The 20,738-nt window shown below is 41.9% G+C and overlaps 1 protein-coding gene across 8 annotated transcripts; it reads left to right on the top strand.

The window, feature by feature from the left end:
* Positions 1 to 2,866: 2,866 nt before the first annotated feature.
* zgc:101664 (uncharacterized protein LOC450064 homolog) lies at positions 2,867 to 9,306 on the top strand. 8 transcript variants are annotated; one of them, XM_065011788.1, is made up of 3 exons: positions 2,867 to 2,967; positions 7,127 to 7,315; positions 8,105 to 9,306. In XM_065011788.1, exon 3 carries the CDS (start codon positions 8,271 to 8,273, stop codon positions 9,027 to 9,029), a length of 759 nt encoding a protein of 252 aa, XP_064867860.1. In that variant the 5' UTR covers positions 2,867 to 2,967; positions 7,127 to 7,315; positions 8,105 to 8,270; the 3' UTR covers positions 9,030 to 9,306. The 8 variants fall into 8 exon arrangements, with proteins under 8 accessions (XP_064867860.1, XP_064867862.1, XP_064867861.1 ...); XM_065011789.1 differs by lacking the exon at positions 2,867 to 2,967 and adding an exon at positions 2,988 to 3,147; XM_065011785.1 differs by lacking the exon at positions 2,867 to 2,967 and adding an exon at positions 3,488 to 3,623.
* The last annotated feature ends 11,432 nt before the right edge of the window (positions 9,307 to 20,738 follow it).

Raw genomic sequence — 20,738 nt, 5'->3', positions numbered from 1 at the left:
CTACCTCAGGCGATCAAAACCTTGAGACTTCCTTAGATATCTTGCACGAGCTGTTATTTATAAAAAATACATAGTCTGCCACCCCTTGTCTTACCAGACGCTGCCAGCTCTATGTTCATAATGTTGTCGTGAACGACTCTGTGAAGCATAAGATATTTCCGTTTTGAATGTCCCGTTGGTAGTTTAATCTTCCACGTAGGTCATCTATTTTATTTTCCAAAGATTGCCTTCCATTCTGCTAGCAAACGTGCAGTGGGGGTTTATTCGATCGCCTGAGAATTCTCAGAAGGCAACCCGCGCTCCGGACCCTTTTTCTCCGCCTTCTCTTCACGCAGATGACGGGAATCTGGGCCTGTTCCTGGGAAAGCAGCATGTCATTCATGTCGGACTCGTTAATGGAAAAAAAGGATTCTGACCGTTCGTGGTGAGTAATCGCAGTTCTGATGTCCAGATGTTATTTCCGGTCATAAGAGACAGTCTGCCATGTCTCCAGACGTGAAGATCTTAAACCCTGAATTGTGGTCAATGGCTTTGTCCGACACAGATCCTGGATACAGATCACTGCAGTATATTATCACCACATTAGTTGCACAGTAGGTTTGCTGAAAAGTCACAGACAAGCACGTTCCTCTCCCGACTTGGAACAGTCTTCGTGATGTTAATGAAAGTGATGGTAACATTGCTGACAGTGCTTGCACAACAATGGAATAGTTGAGCCAGATGCAAGTTGGTGTAGCTGTGACGCAACTTCATAAGCACCATAAACACTTGATCCTCAAATGACAGCATCTCGACCCTCCACAAGGCAAAGTAGACAACCCATTCCTTGTAACGTTCCAAGTATTCAACAACGATGTTGAACATGTCTTTGTCTGGAAGTCCTGTTTCCATCCTAAGTACTTTATCAGACAGCTGTGATGCTGAATACCTGTTGCAGGTATACAGCTGATTCTCCTACGCTAATGTTTCCTCAAGATGCCTCTGAGAACATACTGCAACTGTGCAGACAGCAGCTTCCTACACTTCGTCTGCCATGGTGGAATTGTCTGGACCTTCCTCTTCTGCCATGGTGGATGAGTCTGGATCCTCCTGTTCCACCGTGGTGGATGAGCTACCTTTTCTGGTCAATACAGGAACATTTGTCTTTCCCAACAGAAAATGGCAGCTGCAGACCCAAGTGTTTTCGGTTAATGTCTGAAAGACACTTTTTTAAATTTGACTTTACTAGCTAGCTAGGTTGATTACTAAATGGTAACATATATTTAAATACAATAACCCACAGACTTGACTATAGTAACAGTAAAATAGACTGGGCTTTGGTCTATCTGCACATCTAAAATCATGCTATGAGGATGGGACATTACTGCTGAGATGGAGTAATTATCTGGAATGCTCAAGTAGATGATCAGGATAGTGTAGGTTGCTATTTGCTCGAAGAGGTGGAGAATTACAATGAGCTATAAGACTGTACTTTGAATTCTCAAGAGGAAAGTTAAAACCCTCAGCCATGAGGCCACTGAGGAGAGTCAGCAGTGATAGGGGGATCACCTGAAAGGGACTGACATGCAGGGATGTAACATAAGGATTTTGGGCACTGGTCAACAGACCACGATTTCTACATTCTGGTCCCAAATCTGTGGCATGCAATGTTTATAAAGGCAAAAAATCACTGCTGTGTCAGGCTATTTTGGCACATTGTCTACTAGCCCAGTCTGAAAAGTACTAGACTCGGGCTAACTTAATTTCCATCCCTGCTGACATGTATAACTGACTTCACAGGTCCTTTGATTAGTCATGTACAACAGATGAACTTGTGGTACAAACCATGTGCGTTTTGTATGGGAAGACATTGAGCCCAAAAGTCATGTGTGAGAAAGCTAGCCAACCTGGAGATACAGTGGGGAGAACAAGTATTTAATACACTGCTGATTTTGCAGGTTTTCCTACTTACAAAGCATGTAGAGGTCTGTAATTTGTATCATAGGTACACAACTGTGAGAGACGAAATCTAAAACAAAAATCCAGAAAATCACATTGTATGATTTTTAAGTAATTAATTTGCATTTTATTGCATGACATAAGTATTTGATACATCAGAAAAGCAGTACTTAATATTTGGTACAGAAACCTTTGTTTGCAATTACAGAGATCATACATGTCCTGTAGTTCTTGACCAGGTTTGCACACACTGCAGCAGGGATTTTGGCCCACTCCTCCATACAGACCTTCTCCAGATCCTTCAGGTTTTGGGGCTGTCGCTGGGCAATACGGACTTTCAGCTCCCTCCAAAGATTTTCTATTGGGTTCAGGTCTGGAGACTGACTAGGCCACTCCAGGACCTTGAGATGCTTCTTACGGAGCCACTCCTTAGTTGCCCTGGCTGTGTGTTTTGGGTCGTTGTGGATTGAGTTCACATCATGTTCTTGCAAGCCTTGTTGATACAAGCACAAGTCAATCAGATGGTCATGGGGTTAGCCCAGGGAAGAACAACTGCCCCTTCTCATTGAAGCCACATAAATTCAAGGGTGACTTCAGTGCTGCAGGTCATAGTTGCAGGCATTGTTTACAGAAAACTGTGTCCACCAAATGTAAATCTTTGTGGTCAATCTTTATGTAAATAAATAGAAAAATTACGCTATCATGGTACCTATAATTGTTTCTAATACATCAGATGTATGTCCTTGAACCGATTATTTTAAAATTGCACAAAGTAGAGGATAATGTAGTTGCTACTGGCAGCATGCAGTACCCCGGTCAGCCTTCAATTGGAGCTATTCAATTAGAGGTGGCAGCACTGAGCCGAAGTTCAAAATCTACCTCTTGGAGTAAGCTCAAACTGCGCATGTTATGTCTCCTTGAGACGCCATCATTTGAGAGCAATGAGGTATTATAAGAACGGTTTGTATAATGAAGTCAGTTAAAATGGCGTCTCATGGAAACATAACATATGCAGTTTGAGCTACTCCAGTAAGTGTATTTGAACCTAAACTCAGTTTGTTTGCGCATGTTATGTCTCCATGAGACGCCATCATTTGAGAGCAATGGGGTATTATAAGAGCGGTTTGTATAATGAAGTCAGTTTGTATAATGAAGTCAGTTAAAATGGCGTCTCATGGAAACATAACATGTGCAGTTTGAGCTGCTCCAGTAAGTATATTTGAACCTAGGTTCAGTTTGTTTGTCTACATTCCATTTAAAAGAACAATGCAGATATTGGCGTAAACCTATTTTGGGTTAAGACAAGTAACTATGGATATGGGCAAACGTAATGATACGCTTGCAAGCTGAGTTTGAATAAAACATCCGATTACCACTTCATTTAGAAAGATTATTTATTAGCTATAATAAACTATAATAAAAAACAAAAATCATTGATGGATCACCAAATAATATAAATGCACGTTTCTCGTCTGCCCCGTCTGATTGGTCGAGTAGGTGGGTCTTCTGACTTTGTGGCTGTTGTAACTAGTGACGACCACCTGATTTTCTGTGCTTGTATGAACAATGTTCCGCGAGACCGTGGCGTGAACTGGATGTACACGCTTGCGTATTTTTATTTTTTATTTTATTTTATTTTACTCTTTGGTTACTGACTCATTGTGGATATTGAGCCAAAACTACCGGTTAGTATCGAATATTGATAACCCGAATGTATGTACACCATAAAGTAGCGAAATGCATAGTAATCTAGCATTTAAACTAACGTTGTTGCACTCAGTTTGGCTAGCTAATTGTAGCTTTAACGTTAAATCGCTAACTTAGCTAGCTAACGATAACGTTAGCTATTTAACCAAAACAAAGAGAGAAAATAATGCTTGTCAGCTAACTTATTTTATTAAATTATATTAAGTTAACTTGCAATTGAAGGCATTGCCCCGCGAGTGACGGTTAAATAACATGGGGTTCACTGCTAGATGGCTAACAACATTGAGTACCGGTACATCGTTTTTTAACTATAAAATAAGGGATGAGTAGTAGGGCTTGAACCTGCAACCCCTGATGTTATAGGGCAAGCGCACTTGTCTTGGGCCAGGGTCCGGTTTCCCAAAAGCATCTTAAGGCTACGTTCATCGTTAGATCCTTAGTTGGAGCATTGTTACATCTCCGAGCTGTTTCCCGAAACCATTGTACGTACTGTTTCTAAAGTTGTTCTTGAAAACGCTCGTTATTTAACGACTGCATCAGACCATTCGCAGAACATTTAAGAGGGTCATTAGATAGTTGTTTGCCCTTTCGCGTCACTTTATGCTAAAGTAAATCTTATGCTAAGATTTACCCCCGCCCCGCAATATAGGCTACATAGACCTAATATACTGCTCAAAAAAATTAAGGGAACACTAAAATAACACATTCTAGATCTGAATGAATGAAATATTCTTATTAAATACTTTTTTCTTTACATAGTTGAACGTGCTGACAACAAAATCACACAAATTATCAATGGAAATCAAATTTATCAACCCATGGAGGTTTGGATTTGGAGTCGCACTCAAAATTAAAGTGGAAAACCACACTACAGGCTGATCCAACTTTGATGTAATTTCCTTAAAACAAGTCAAAATTAGGCTCAGTAGTGTGTGTGGCCTCCATGTGCCTGTATGACCTCCCTACAACGCCTGGGCACGCTCCTGATGAGGTGGTGGATGGTCTCCTGAGGGATCTCCTCCCAGACCTGGACTAAAGCATCCGCCAACTCCTGGACAGTCTGTTGTGCAACAGATGTTGGTGGATGGAGCGAGACATGATGTCCCAGATGCGCTCAATTGGATTCAGGTCTGGGGAACAGGCGGGCCAGTCCATAGCATCAATGCCTTCCTCTTGCAGGAACTGCTGACACACTCCAGCCACATGAGGTCTAGCATTGTCTTGCATTAGGAGGAACCCAGGGCCAACTGCACCAGCATATGGTCTTACAAGGGGTCTGAGGATCGGCGAATTTGCCAATCTTGGTGTTCTCTGGCAAATGCCAAACGTCCTGCACGGTGTTGGGTTGTAAAGCACATCCCCCACCTGTGGACGTCGGGCCCTCATACCACCCTCATGGAGTCTGTTTCTGACCGTTTGAGCAGACACATGCACATTTGTGGCCTGCTGGAGGTCATTTTGCAGGGCTCTGGCAGTGCTCCTCCTGCTCCTCCTTGCACAAAGGCGGAGGTAGCGGTCCTGCTGCTGGGTTGTTGCCCTCCTACGGCCTCCTCCACATCTCCTGATGTACTGGTCTGTCTCCTGGTAGCGCCTCCATGCTCTGGACACTACGCTGACAGACACAGCAAACCTTCTTGCCACAGCTCGCATTGATGTGCCATCCTGGATGAGCTGCACTACCTGAGCCACTTGTGAAAGCACCGCCAGCATTCAAAAGTGACCAAAACATCAGCCAGGAAGCATAGGAACTGAGAAATGGTCTGTGGTTACCACCTGCAGAACCACTCCTTTATTGGGGGTGTCTTGCTAATTGCCTATAATTTCCACCTGTTGTCTATTCCATTTGCACAACAGCATGTGAAATTTATTGTCAATCAGTGTTGCTTCCTAAGTGGACAGTTTGATTTCACAGAAGTGGAATTGACTTGGAGTTATATTGTGTTTAAGTGTTTCCTTAATTTTTTTGAGCAGTGTAGTTTAACGATATGTAAATCAAATTCAGGTTAGCTAATTCAATTTTATTTTATTTGGCTATTTGTACACTAGCCTACCATCTGTCATTTTTTCATCAATGTATTTCATGTGTACGGTGTGCAATGTCCCAAATCTCGATTTTTATTAAGCAAATTTTATTTGTCACATGCGCCGAATACAACCGGTGAAATGCATACTTACAAGCCCTTAACCAAGAATGCAGTTCAAGAAATAGTTAAGAAAATATTTACTAAATAAAAAATAATAAAATCTAATCAAAAAGTAACATGAGAAAATTACCTAACAATAACAAGGCTATATACAGGGGTTACCGGTACCGAGTCAATGTGGGGGGAGTAGAGGCTGTTAAGGAGCCTTTTGGAATTAAACTTGGCTCTCTGGTGCCGCTTGTTGTGCGGTAGCAGAGAGAAGAGTCTATGACTTGGGTGACTGGAGTCTGACCATTTTTACAGCCTTACTCTGACACTGCCTGGTAGAGGTCCTGGATGGCAGGAAGCTTGGCCTTCTCCCTAATGGCTGTTTCCTCGTTGTCGGTGATCAGGCCTACCACTGTTGTGTCGTCAGCAAACTAAATTTTGGTGTTGGAGTCATGTTTGGCCACTCAGTCGTGGACTATGGTGGTCTGTTTGAAACATGTAGGTATTACAGACTTGGTCAGGGAGAGGTTGAAAATATCAGTGAAGACACTTGCCAGTTGGTCTGCGCATGCTTTGAGTACACGTCCTGGTAATCCGTCTGGTCCCGCAGCTTTGTGAATGTTGACCTGTTTAAAGGTCTTGCTCACATCGACTACTGAGAGCGTGATCACACAGTTGTCCGGAACAGCTGGTGCTCTCATGCATGCTTCAGTGTTGCCTGCCTCAGTGCGAGTAACAAAATAGCATAGTTGGTTAGTACCTCATAAAACAGTGGCCATCCACTCTGGCACCTGTGATAAAGATTTCTGGTATGAAAGTTCAGAGATCAAATAAAATTGTGTAGGTCACATGCTCCGAATACAACAGGTGTAGATTTAACCGTGAAATGCTTACTTACGAGCCAAATTAGACGACAACAACACAGTTACACGTGGAATAAACAAGCGTACAGTCAATAACACAATAGGGAAAAAAAGAAAGTCTATATGCAGTGTGTGCAAATGGTATGAGGAGGTAAGGCATTAAATAGGCCATAGTAGCAAAGTAATTACAATTTAGAAGATTAACACTGGAGTGATAGATAAGCAGATGATGATGAGCAGATGGGTGTATAAGTAGTGATACTGGTGTGCAAAAGAGCAGCAAAGTACATAAAAACAATATGGGGATGAGGTAGGTAGATTGGGTGGGCTATTTACAAATGGACTATGTACAGCTGCAGCGATCGGTTAGCTGCTCAGATAGCTGATGTTTAACGCTAGTGAGGGAAATGTAAGTCTCCAGCTTCAGCAATTAAAAAATAAATAATAATATTTATTTTTTAATATATATATTTTTTTGCAATTAAGGATACGGTGATTGACAGAGTCGAAAGCCTTGGCCAGGTCGATGAAGACTGCTGCACAGTACTGTCTGTAATCGATGGCGGTTATGATATCTCTGGAGAGACCTGAAAATAGATGTCCAGCGAAGTTCCCCATCCAACCTTAGAGCTTGAGAGGATCTGCAGAAAAGAATGGGAAACTCCCCAAATGCAGGTGTGCCAAGTTTGTAGCAGCATACCCAAGAAGACTCTAGGCTGTAATCTCTGCCAAAGGTGCTTCAACAAAGTACTGAGTAAAGGGTATGAATACTCAAGTAAATGGGATATTTTAGTTTTAAATTCTTAATAATAAAAATTAAACAAGTTTTTGCTTTGTCATTATGGGGTATTGTGTGTAGATTGAGGGGGGAAATGATTTCATCCATTGTAAAGTAAGAAAATGCGGAAAAAGTAATCTGGTATGAATACTTGCTGAATGGGGCTGCAGGGTAGCCTAGTGGTTAGAGCGTTCAAATCCCTGAGCTGACAATGTACAAATCTGTCGCTCTGCCCCTGAACAGGCAGTTAACCCACTGTTCCTAGGCCATCATTGAAAATAAGAATTTGTTCTTAACTGACTTGCCTGGTTAAATAAAGGTAAAATAAAATGCACTGTATGTCTTGCCACCTTAGGGTCATTAAGGTCTCAAAGCATATTTAGACCCTTTTTATTATGTAAAAACACTAAATACCATAATTCCGTGAAACTTTTGAAAAATAGGGTAAAATTATATTTTGGCTATATCGTCCAGCCCTATCAGCATATCTGTGTTACATTACAACAATATAATGACAGATCCCAGTCTGGGCTATGAAAGTAGCACAGAGCTATTTCTGGTTTTTCTAAACAGTGTTCTTCAAAAAACCAACAGACTGTTACACCCAATTTTTTACAAAGAGCACTTTTGATGTACAGTCATTCAATACTGATTTTAACCATGTCTTATCTTATAATCTTCTGTAGGACTGTGATATGGACTTGTGAGGAATGAGATGGCAAAACCTTATGGATGTCTTGTTACACCCAATTTTTTACAAAGAGCACTTTTGATGTACAGTCATTCAATACTGATTTTAACCATGTCTTATCTTATAATCTTCTGTAGGACTGTGATATGGACTTGTGAGGAATGAGATGGCAAAACCTTATGGATGTCTTGTTGCATTACAAAAGCATTGATGGCAGCTTGAAAATCTTAGTGGACAAAACAGAAAAGGCCTTGGAGGACTTCCCCTGTCGTGTTTTGCCTGTATTTACACCATGGTTCCCACCTGAAAGTGACAAATTGCTGCCAATTAGACCCTTAAAGTCACCGCCGATAATTTCTCTGGAGGATTTGGAAAATATCCAAACACATCTGCAGTCTGCTGAGCCATTACTAACATCCCATCCCTGTGCTGAAAGCATTCAGAACTTGGCTCTAACCAGTTTGGGGAGATCCACCTTGCATGTACAGGCATGCTCTGAGTTTGGAACATCAGCACAGCATAAAGATACTCTCCATAGTGAGAGGGAAGTGAAAAGATCATGGAGTGTTTTTTCACAGAGAGGTTTATACATTCACAACACTCAAACATTCTCCAAACAATTCCACAAGGTTGTTTGGAGGCACGGACTTCACATGCGCCAGAGAGCAAAATGGGTTATTGACAAACTGAACTTTGTCACTGGAGACATAGAACATACATGGAGAGGACTGAACCGGGCCATCAGGAACTCCATGCTTCCAACTTGCAATGCCAACATTCAGAGGGATCTGACACAAATCTGTGTGTTTTGCGATGTATTATACTGTGAATATGTTGGAAATTATTTAAAGGAAGAATTTCAAGTCACTGGACAGATCACTTTATTTGTTCATAGACTTGGAGACATTTTCACTTTATAGAAATTAGTGATGGTCAGAATTTGATCCGTGTGTCACTGCCATCTATTTTGTTAACTGTAGTAGGCAGGTTTCCATTGACTCAGGTGTATTCAATTTTAAAGCAATGTCGCAAAATAAATGAGACGTGTGTAATGGAAACAGCAGATAGGAGACATTTTTTTAAAGATCAACATTTTTCACCATTTGACAGGGGTGGATTATTCTTCTGTCAAACTTTTGTTATTGCGGAAAATGATGCTGGAAACTGTTTTTCGAATAAATTATGATTGCTAAATCATTTGGAAGGTATGCAGAGAACTTGATGTCACCACATAACTATAAAGCTCCACTCCTTAATTGAATTCTAAATGCCTACATCTTGCAAAATAAACATAAAAAAATTGATGCTCCTTTCCAAAAAATATCGAAGGTCTTACTCTGATGACAAGATGATCGATGCTTGGCTGCTGTTTTGACAAATGCAAATAATATAACTCTTTCCCATAATAATCTCAATGTAGGTAGCCTAGCCACACTGTATCTGCGAACTGTTGGCTAGATCGCATGTGCCAAGACCAGAGTGGGCACATTTGCAATATAACCAAACGTTTTTGCAACAAAACCATCAATAGAGTTGAAAGGTTGATGGAAACCCATTCAACTTGTATTTTTAATTCTGTACATGAGAATTTAACAGCAATAGTTTATTTTTATGTGCAGTATCATCACCCACAGCCTTTTATCATCAAAGTCAATCAGATGGAAACATCTGGTAGGAATATGCTCATATTGTATTATTTAGATTTTAGAAATATATGCATTAAAATCTGCTGCAAATTGGATGGGAACCTAGCCACTGTAGGTTTTTGCGAGAAAGTGTTTCTTCATCAACACGATACTTTTGTGTGTGTGTGTACAGTTGAAGTCGGAAGTTTACATACACTTAGGTTGGAGTCATTAACTTGTTTTTCAACCACTCCATACATTTCTTGTTAACAAACTATAGTTTTGGCAAGTCGGTTAGGACATCTACTTTGTGCATGACACAAGTAATTTTTCCAACAATTGTTTACAGAGATTTTTTCACTTATAATTCACTGTATCACAGTGGGTCAGAAGTTTACATACACTTAAGTTGACTGTGCCTTTGAACAGCTTAGTAAATTCCAGAAAATTATGTCATGGCTTTAGAAGCTTCTGATAGGCTAATTGACATAGTTTGAGGTGTACCTGTGGATGTATTTCAAGGCCTACTTTCAAACTCGGTGCCTCTTTGCTTGACATCATGTGAAGAAAAAAAAAAATCAGCCAAGACCTCCACAAGTCTGGTTCAACCTTCGGAGCAATTTCCAAACGCCTGAAGGTACCACGTTCATCTGTACAAGAAATAGTATGCAAGTATAAACACCAGGGGACCACACAACCGTCATACTGCTCAGGAAGGAGATGCGTTCTGTCTCCTAGAGATGAACGTACTTTGGTGCAAAGAGTGCAACTCAATCCCAGAACAACAGCAAAAGACCTTGTGAAGATGTTTGAGGAAACGGGTACAAAAGTATCTATATCCACAGTAAAATGAGTCCTATAACGACATAACCTGAAATGCCGCTCCGCAAGGAAGAAGCCACTGCTCCAAAACCTCCATAAAAAAGCCAGACTACGGTTAAATAATGGGGTGCAAAGGAGCAAAATAAATACAGTAGGGAAAGAGGTAGTTGTTTGGGCTAAATTATAGATGGGCTATGTACAGGTGCAGTAATCTGTGAGCTGCTCTGACAGCTGGTGCTTAAAGCTAGTGAGGGAGATGAGTGTTTCCAGTTTCAGAGATTTTTGTAGTTCGTTCCAGTCATTGGCAGCAGAGAACTGGAAGGAGAGGCGGCCAAAGGAAGAATTGGTTTTGGAGGTGACCAGAGAGATATACCTGCTTGAGCACGTGCTACAGGTGGGTGATGCTATGGTGACCAGCGAGCTGAGATAAGGGGGGACTTTACCTAGCAGGGTCTTGTCGATGACATGGAGCCAGTGGGTTTGGCGACGAGTATGAAGCGAGGGCCAGCCAACGAGAGCATACAGGTTGCAATGGTGGGTAGTATATGGGGCTTTGGTGACAAAACGGATGGCACTGTGATAGACTGCATCCAATTTGTTGAGTAGGGTATTGGAGGCTATTTTGTAAATGACATCGCCGAAGTCGAGGATTGGTAAGATGGTCAGTTTTACAAGGGTATGTTTGGCAGCATGAGTTAAGGATGCTTTGTTGCGAAATAGGAAGCCAATTCTAGATTTAACTTTGGATTGGAGATGTTTGATGTGGGTCTGGAAGGAGAGTTTACAGTCTAACCAGACACCTAGGTATTTGTAGTTGTCCACATATTCTAAGTCAGGGCCGTCTAGAGTAATGATGTTGGACATGTTGCAACTCGCTGTTGGCTGGGCTCCCTGCCTGTGCCATTAAACCCCTACAACTCATCCAGAACGCTGCAGCCCGTCTGTTGTTCAACCTTCCCAAGTTCTCTCACGTCACCCCGCTCCTCCGCTCTCTCCACTGGCTTCCAGTTGAAGCTCGCATCCGCTACAAGACCATGGTGCTTGCCTACGGAGCTGTGAGGGGAACGGCACCTCAGTACCTCCAGGCTCTGATCAGGCCCTACACCCAAACAAGGGCACTGCGTTCATCCACCTCTGGCCTGCTCGCCTCCCTACCACTGAGGAAGTACAGTTCCCGCTCAGCCCAGTCAAAACTGTTCGCTGCTCTGGCCCCCCAATGGTGGAACAAACTCCCCCACGACGCCAGGACAGCGGAGTCAATCACCACCTTCCGGAGACACCTGAAACCCCACCTCTTTAAGGAATACCTAGGATAGGATAAAGTAATCCCCCCCCCCCCCTTAAAAGACTTAGATGCACTATTGTAAAGTGGCTGTTCCACTGGATGTCATAAGGTGAAAGCACCAATTTGTAAGTCGCTCTGGATAAGAGCGTCTGCTAAATGACTTAAATGTAAATGGACAGGCGGGCAGGTGCACGCAGCGATCGGTTGAAGAGCATGCATTTAGATTTACTTGTATTTAAGAGCAATTGGAGGCCACGGAAGGAGAGTTGTATGGCATTGAAGCTTGCCTGGAGGGTTGTTAACACCGTGTCCAAAGAAGGGCCAGAAGTATACAGAATGTCCAGATTTTGCAGCTCTTTCAGAACATCAGCTGACTGGATTTGGGAGAAGGAGAAATGGGGAAGGCTTGGGCGAGTTGCTGTTGACCGGGGTAGGGGTAGCCAGGTGGAAAGCATGGCCAGCCGTAGAAAAATGCTTATTGAAATTCTCAATTAATAGTGGATTTATCAGTGGTGAGTTTCCTATCTTCAGTGCAGTGGGCAGCTGGGAGGAGGTGTTCTTATTCTTCTTACAGTGCCCCAGAACTTTTTTGAGTTAGTGTTGCAGGAAGCAAATTTCTGCTTGAAAAAGCTAGCCTTGACTTTTCTAACTGCCTGTGTCTATTGGTTTCTAGCTTCCCTGAAAAGCTGCATATCACGGGGGCTGTTCAATGCTAATGCAGAATGCAATAGGATGTTTTTGTGTTGGTTAAGGGCAGTCAGGTCTGGGGAGAACCAAGGGCTATATCTGTTCCTGGTTCTACATTTCTTGAATGGGGCATGCTTATTTAAGATGGTTAGGAAGGCATTTTTTTAAATAACCAGGCATCCTCTACTGACGGGATGAGATCGATATCCTTCTAGGATACCCCGGCCAGGTCGATTATAAAGGCCTGCTCGCTGAAGTGTTTCAGGGAGCGTTTGACAGTGATGAGTGGAGGTCGTTTGACCGCTGACCCATTACGGATGCAGGCAATGAGGCATTGAGGACTGGCAGCTTGTAGAAGAGTAGGGAGGTAGGCAATAAATAGGCCATAGAGTCAAAATAATTACAATTCAGCATTAATACTGGAGTGATAGAAGTGCAAGTAGAGATACTGGGGTGCAAAAGAGCAAGAGTGTAAGTAATAATATGGGGATGAGGTAGTTGGGTGTTCTATTTACAGATTGTCTGTGTACAGGTAAGCTGCTCTGACAGCTGATTTTTAAATGCACCTACAGTGCCTTATTCACCCGCCTTGGCATTTTTCCTATTTTGTTGCCTTACAACCTGGAATTAAAATTGTTTTTGTATCTATTGATTTACACAACATGTCTACCACTTTGAAGATGCAAAATAGTTTTTCTTGTGAAACAAACATGAAATAAGACAAAAAACACAACTTGAGCATGCATAACTATTCACCCCCCCCCCCCCTCAATACTTTGTATAGCCACCTTTTGTAGTAATTACAGCTGCAAGTCTCTTGGGATACGTCTCTATAAGCTTGGCACATCTAGCCACTGGGATTTCTGCCCATTCTTCCAGGCAAAACTGCTCCAGCTCCTTCAAGTAGGATTGTTTCTGCTGGTGTACAGCAATCTTTAAGTCATAACACAGATTCTCAATTGGATTGAGATCTGGGCTTTGACTAGGCCATTCAAAGGCATTTAAATGTTTCCCCTTAAAACACTCGAGTGTTGCTTTAGCAATATGCTTAGGGTCATTGTCCTGCTAGAAGGTGAACCTCTGTCTCAGTCTCAAATGTCTGGAAGACAAACAGGTTTCTTTCAAGAATATCCCACTATTTAGCGCCATCCATCATTCCTTCAATTCTGACCAGGTGTTGGGTTTGCGCCATCGTGTTTTTCTTGTTGGCCAAAAAGCTCAATTTTAGTCTCATCTGACCAGAGTACCTTCTTCAATATGTTTGGGGAGTCTCTCACGCCTTTTGGCAAACACCAAATGTGTTTCCTTATTTATTTTCTTTAAGCAATGGCTTTTTTCTGGCCACTCTTCTGTAAAGCCCAGCTCTGGCGTGTACGGCTTAAAGTGGTCCTATGGACAGATACTCCAATCTCCACTGTGGAGCTTTGCAGCTCCTTCAGGGTTATCTTTGGTCTCTTTGTTGCGTCTTAGATTAATGCCCTCCTTCCTGGTCCGTGAGTTTTGTTGTGGTGCCATTTTCTTTCCATTTTTTAATAATGGATTTAATGGTGCGCCGTGAGATGTTCAAAGTTTCTGATATTTTTTTAGAACCAAACCCCTGATCTGTACTTTTCCACAACTTTGTCCCTGGCCTGTTTGGAGAGCTCCTTTGTGGTCATGGTGCCGCTTGCTTGGTGGTGCCCCTTGCTAGGTGGTGTTGCAGACTCTGGGGCCTTTTCAGAACAAGTGTGTGTGTATATATATATACATATATATATACTGAAATCATGTGACAAATCATGTGACACTTAGATTGCACACAGGTGGACTTCATTTAACCTTTCTAGGGCAGACGTTCCGCTAGTGGAACCCCTCGACAACATTCCGCTGAAAAGACTGCGTGCGAAATGCAAAAATATATTTTTGAAATATGTAACTTTCACACATTAAGAAGTCCAATACAGCAAATGAAAGATAAACTTCTTGTTAATCTACCCATCGTGTCCAATTTGAAAAATGCTTTACAGCGAAAGTACAGCATATGATTGTTAGATCACCGCCAAGTAAAAAAAACACAGCCATTTTTCCAGCCAAAGATGGAGTCACAAAAAGCAGAAATATAGATAAAATGAATCACTAACCTTTGATGATCTTCATCAGATGACACTCATAGGACATTGTTACACAATACATTGATGTTTTGCTCGATAATGTCCATATTTATATCCGAAAATCTCAGTTTACATTGGCGCATTACGTGCAGTAATGTTTTGATTCCAAAACATCCTGTGATTTTGCAGAAATACTCATAATAAACATTGATAAAAGATACAAGTGTTATTGACATAATTAAAGATAGACTTCTCCTTAATGCAACCACTGTGTCAGATTTCAAAAAACTTTACGGAAAAAGCATAATCTGAGAACGGCGCTCAGAGCCCAATCCAGGCAGAGAAATATCCGCCATTTTGGAGTCAACAGAAGTTAGAAATACCACTATAAATATTCACTTACCTTTGATCTTCATCAGAAGGCACTCCCAGGAATCCAAGTTCGACAATAAATGACTGATTTGTTCCATAAAGTCCATAATTTATGTTCAAATAGCCACTTGTTGTTAGCGTGTTCAGCCCAGTAATCCATCTTCATGAGGCGCGAGCACTTCGTCCAGACAAAAACTCAAAGTTCCGTTCCAGGTCGTAGAAACAAGTCAAACGATGTATGGAATCTATCTTTAGGATGTTTTTAACTTAAAACATCAATAATGTTCCAACCGGAGAATTCTATGTCTGAAGAAAAGCACTGGAACGAGAGGCAACTCTGTCGGGAGCGTGCGTCATGAGCCTGAGACACTGCCAGACCACTGACTCAAACAGGTCTCATGAGCCCCTCCTTTATAGCAGAAGCCTGAAACAAGTTTCTAAAGACGGTTGACATCTAGTGGAAGCCGTAGGAAGTGCAAGGTAGGCCAAGCTTTGAAAAACTACAAACCTCAGATTTCCCACTTCCTGATTGGATTTTTCTCAGGTTTTCGCCTGCCATATGAGTTCTGTTATACTCATAGACATCATTCAAACAGTTTTAGAAACGTCAGAGTGTTTTCTATCCAATACTAATAATGCATACAGTGGGGGGGGGAGTATTTGGTCAGCCACCAATTGTGCAAGTTCTCCCACTTAAAAAGATGAGAGAGGCCTGTAATTTTCATCATAGGTACACTTCAACTGACAGACAAAATGAGAGAAAAAAAATCCAGAAAATCACATTGTAGGATTTTTAATGAATTTATTAGCAAATTTTGGTGGAAAATAAGTATTTGGTCAATAACAAAAGTTTATCTCAATAATTTGTTATATACCCTTTGTTGGCAATGACAGAGGTCAAATGTTTTCTGTAATTCTTCACAAGGTTTTCACACACTGTTGCTGGTATTTTGGCCCATTCCTCCATGCAGATCCTCTAGAGCAGTGATGTTTTGGGGCTGTTGCCCAGCAACACGGACTTTCAAATCCCTCCAAAGATTTTCTATGGGGTTGAGATCTGGAGACTGGCTAGGCCACTCCAGGACCTTGAAATGCTTCTTACGAAGCCACTCCTTCGTTGCCCGGGCGGTGTGTTTGGGATCATTGTCATGCTGAAAGACACGTTTCATCTTCAATGCCCTTGCTGATGGAAGGCGGTTTTCACTCAAAATCTCACAATACATGGCCCCATTCATTCTTTCCTTTACACGGATCAGTCGACCTGGTCCCTTTGCAGAAAAACAGGCCCAAAGCATGATGTTTCCACCCCCATGCTTCACAGTAGGTGTGGTGTTCTTTGGATGCAACTCAGCATTCTTTGTCCTCCAAACACGACGAGTTGAGTATTTACCAAAAAGTTATATTTTGGTTTCATCTGACCATATGACATTCTCCCAATCTTCTTCTGGATCATCCAAATGCTCTCTAGCAAACTTCAGACGGGCCTGGACATGTACTGGTTTAAGCAGGGGGACACGTCTGGCACTGCAGGATTTGAGTCCCTGGCGGCGTAGTGTGTTACTGATGGTAGGCTTTGTTACTTTGGTCCTAGCTCTCTGCAGGTCATTCACTAGGTCCCCCGTGTGGTTCTGGGATTTTTGCTTACCGCTCTTGTGATCATTTTGACCCCACGGGGTGAGATCTTGCGTGGAGCCCCAGATCGAGGGAGATTATCAGTGGTCTTGTATGTCTTCCATTTCCTAATAATTGCTCCCACAGTTGATTTCTTCAAACCAAGCTGCTTACCTATTACAGATTCAGTCTTCCCAGCCTGGTGCAGGTCTACAATTTTGTTTCTGGTGTCCTTTGACAGCTCTTAGCCATAGTGAAGTTTGGAGTGTGACTGTTTGAGGTTGTGGACAGGTGTCTTTTGTACTGATAACAAGTTCAAACAGGTGCCATTAATACAGGTAACGAGTGGAGGACAGAGGAGCCTCTTAAAGAAGAAGTTACAGGTCTGTGAGAGCCAGAGAAATCTTGCTTGTTTGTAGGTGACCAAATACTTATTTTCCACCATAATTTGCAAATAAATTCATTAAAAATCCTACAATGTGATTTTTCTGGACTTTTTTTCTAATTTTGTCTGTCATAGTTGAAGTGTACCTATGATGAAAATTACAGGCCTCTCTCATTTTTAAGTTGGAGAACTTGCACAATTGGTGGCTGACTAAATACTTTTTTGCCCCACTGTATGCACGCACCACTTTTCCGTTTTTATTTTTTAGAGTTAAAAAAAAAAAAAAGTTTTTAAATTTTATTTCACTTCACCAACTTGGAATATTAAAATGTATGTCCATTACATGAAATCCAAATAGAAATCCATTTAAATTACAGGTTGTAATGCAACAAAATAGAAAAACCGCGAAGGGGATTGAATACTTTTGCAAGGCACTGTATATGTTTTGATGAGGTTTGTATCACAACTAAAGTGGCCAAATAACTTCTTACAAATAAGCACATTAATCTACTTTATAACCGGTGTAGAGCCTTACTGGCATACAGTTTCAAGTTTGGGGAAGAACATTTTCACCATAAAAATGCTCAATGATAATAAAGCATTACATGGCATTTGCGGTCATTTTTGAGAACAGTGTTTTCCTTCTAATTGATTGCATTTTCACACATTCTTGCTTATATTGTGAAGAAATAGCCTAATAGTTTAACCTTTTAAGCTAAATGTTCTGATCTGTTGCATCAGCCTCATTGCTTTTAAACCTTTTTTTTTAATGGGAGTGGGTGTATTAATTTGGGATCTATCGCATCCCACAACTGTCCCAGAGCATGTTTGGAATATTTATTTATTGCACAGAAGGACAAGTTGACCAATAGAATAGGTCAACTTTCATACTATTGGGGATAGTAGCTTGACATGGCTAGTGCTTTTGCTGTTTGTTAGGCCTACTCATCTTGTTGGCTGACAAAGTAAATGTGAATGTCTTCAATATGCACCTCGGAATTTGATACGAGGGACTCGCACAGTTGTGTCATGATGTGTCATACCTTTGAAAAGGACCCCATCACATGATGTCCGTTAGCTAATAAGAATTGAGATATCTGAGAGAGCCATGTGAGTGTGAGGTGCTTCGGAGCACGGCAGTTGGGAGAAGGGAATTCTAATTATTAAATTCCGCCCAAGGGCACAACAGCCAGAGGTTAGTTCCTCTAGTAGCCTATAGACTTACTTGTTGGCAAGTGTCTTCTACATTTTCAACCTCCCTGTCTGAGTCTGTAATACTGTCATGTTTCAAGCAGACCACCATAGTCCCTGTGCCCAAGAACACTAAGGTAACCTGCCTAAATGACTACCGACCCGTAGCACTCACGTCTGTAGCCATGAAGTGCTTTGAAAGGCTGGTCATGGCTCACATCAACACCATTATCCCAGAAACCCTAGACCCACTCCAATTTGCATACCGCCCCAACAAATCCACAGATGATGCAATCTCTATTGCACTCCACACTGCCCTTTCCCACCTGGACAAAGGGAACACCTATGTGAGAAATCTATTCATTGACTACAGCTCAGAGTTCAACACCATAGTGCCCTCAAAGCTCATCAATAAGCTAAGGACCCTGGGACTAAACACCTCCCTCTGCATTTGGATCCTGGACTTCCTGACGGGCCGCCCCCAGGTGGTAAGGGTATTTAACAACACATCCGCCAAGCTGATCCGCAACACAGGGGCTCTTCAGGGGTCTTCCACTCCTGTACTCCCTGTTCACTCATGACTGCACGGCCAGGCACGACTCCAACACCATCACTTTTGCTGATGACACAACAGCGACAACAATGACACAGCCTATAGGGAGGAGGTCAGAGACCTGACTGTGGTGCAAGGACAACAACCTCTCCCTCAGTGTGATCAAGACAAAGAAGATGATTGTGGACTACAGGAAAAGGAGGACCGAGCACGCCCCCATTCTCATCGACTGGGCTGTAGTGGAGCAGGTTGAGAGCTTCAAGTTCCTTGGTGTCCACATCACCAACAAACTAACATGGTCCAAGCACACCAAGACCGTGGTGAAGAGGGCACGACAAAACCTATTCCCCCTCAGGAGACTGGAAAGATTTGGCATGGGTCCTCAGATACTCAAAGGTTTTTGCAGCTTACATCACTGCCTGGTATGGCAACTGCTCGGCCTCCGTGCAAGGCACTACAGACGGTAGTGCGTACGGCCCAGTACATCACTGGGGCCAAGTTTCCTGCCATCCAGGACCTCTATACCAGGCAGTGTCAGAGGAAGGCCCTAAAAATTGTCAAAGATTCCAGAGACTGTTCTCACTGTTACCGCACGGCAAGCGGTACCAGAGCGCCAAGTCTAGGTCCAAGAGGCTCCCAAATAGCTTCTACCCCCAAGCCATAAGACTCCTGAACAGCTAATCAAATGACTACCCAGACTATTTGCATTGCCCCCAATGTACCTACATGTACATATTACCTCGACACCGGTTCCCCTGCACATTGACTCTGTACCGGTACCTCCTTGTATATAGCCCCGCTATTGTTATTGAATGCTGCTCTTTAATTATTTGTTATTCTTATCTCTTACTTTTTTGGTGGTATTTTTGGTAAGCATTTCACTTAAGGTCTACAAAAATGTATTTGAGTTTACAATAGAGACAAGATAATCAAACTGACTTTATATTGCATTCAAAGACTTCCGTAACTGGCTTTATCGCTGGATGAGATAACCCTGTTGCCATGCTCACCAGAATGGTAGAATGCAATGGCAATGAGCTACGTTAGTGTCCCTGGAGAAATTGTGGTATGGGTCAGCTAGTGTGCTTCCTGGGATGCCCTCTGTACCAAGCAGGGGAGAACTCAGTACATAAGCAGATTATCTACTATTTTCCAATATAATACTCATTATCCTTAACTACAGTATCTCTCTATAAGATTCATTAATTATATTTGTTGCTTTCCTAACTGTATGTAATGACATCAATATAATATATACACTTGTGTAGTCGCTTACCCAATCAAATATATTTTTGCCCTCCAGGTTCTCCATCCCACAGTGGAAGCAGAACGAGTGAAGTGGTATTGTTAAACAAAATCACACAATTGCTGAATGGTTCCTTAATAGCCCCCCTTTATCTTAATTTGATTTATGTTTCATAGTGTAATTCATTATCAGGGACTGCCAGTCCTTGCATCTAGTGCTCTGTTTGAGTTTGGTTACATTTTCCCATCATTCAACTTTAGACCTTTGTCTCGTGAAGGTTGTGAGACCGAAACTTTTGTATACTGTAGCAAGTTATGCACCTCTTCTCTTTGTTGTTTTGACCACAAAACAGAAATAATTAGTGGCCACCTATTCAATGGAGGCTCGTGACTATTCTTTTTACTGTCTTTAAACAAATGTAATTTGCATTATCAATTTACAATCTCAAACATGTTATAGAAATATACTTGTCTGCATTTTTTAATTTTTTTTTATTGACATTAGAATTGGGGGGCTGGGCTGTGGATTTTTGTCCTTCCCCGTTTCAGAATATATAATTTTCATAGTCATGCCATGCAAGAAATACAATATACACTGAATTGCCTCTACAAAAAGTCCAAAAGTTGTGGATTTTTGACCATCCTCCCCTTATTCAGAATATCTTTATTGTCATGGCATGCTTCGTTCAATAGCTATTGCTGAGAGAAGCGAATATCCACTACTTTTTTATCTCGGACATAATCCCTGACTTTGTGGCTGTGT

This window comes from Oncorhynchus nerka, linkage group LG27 (genome assembly GCF_034236695.1).
Source record: "Oncorhynchus nerka isolate Pitt River linkage group LG27, Oner_Uvic_2.0, whole genome shotgun sequence".
Lineage (NCBI taxonomy): Eukaryota > Metazoa > Chordata > Actinopteri > Salmoniformes > Salmonidae > Oncorhynchus > Oncorhynchus nerka.
Note: the sequence above shows the minus strand (reverse complement) of the source record. Positions and strands in the feature narration are given on the sequence as shown.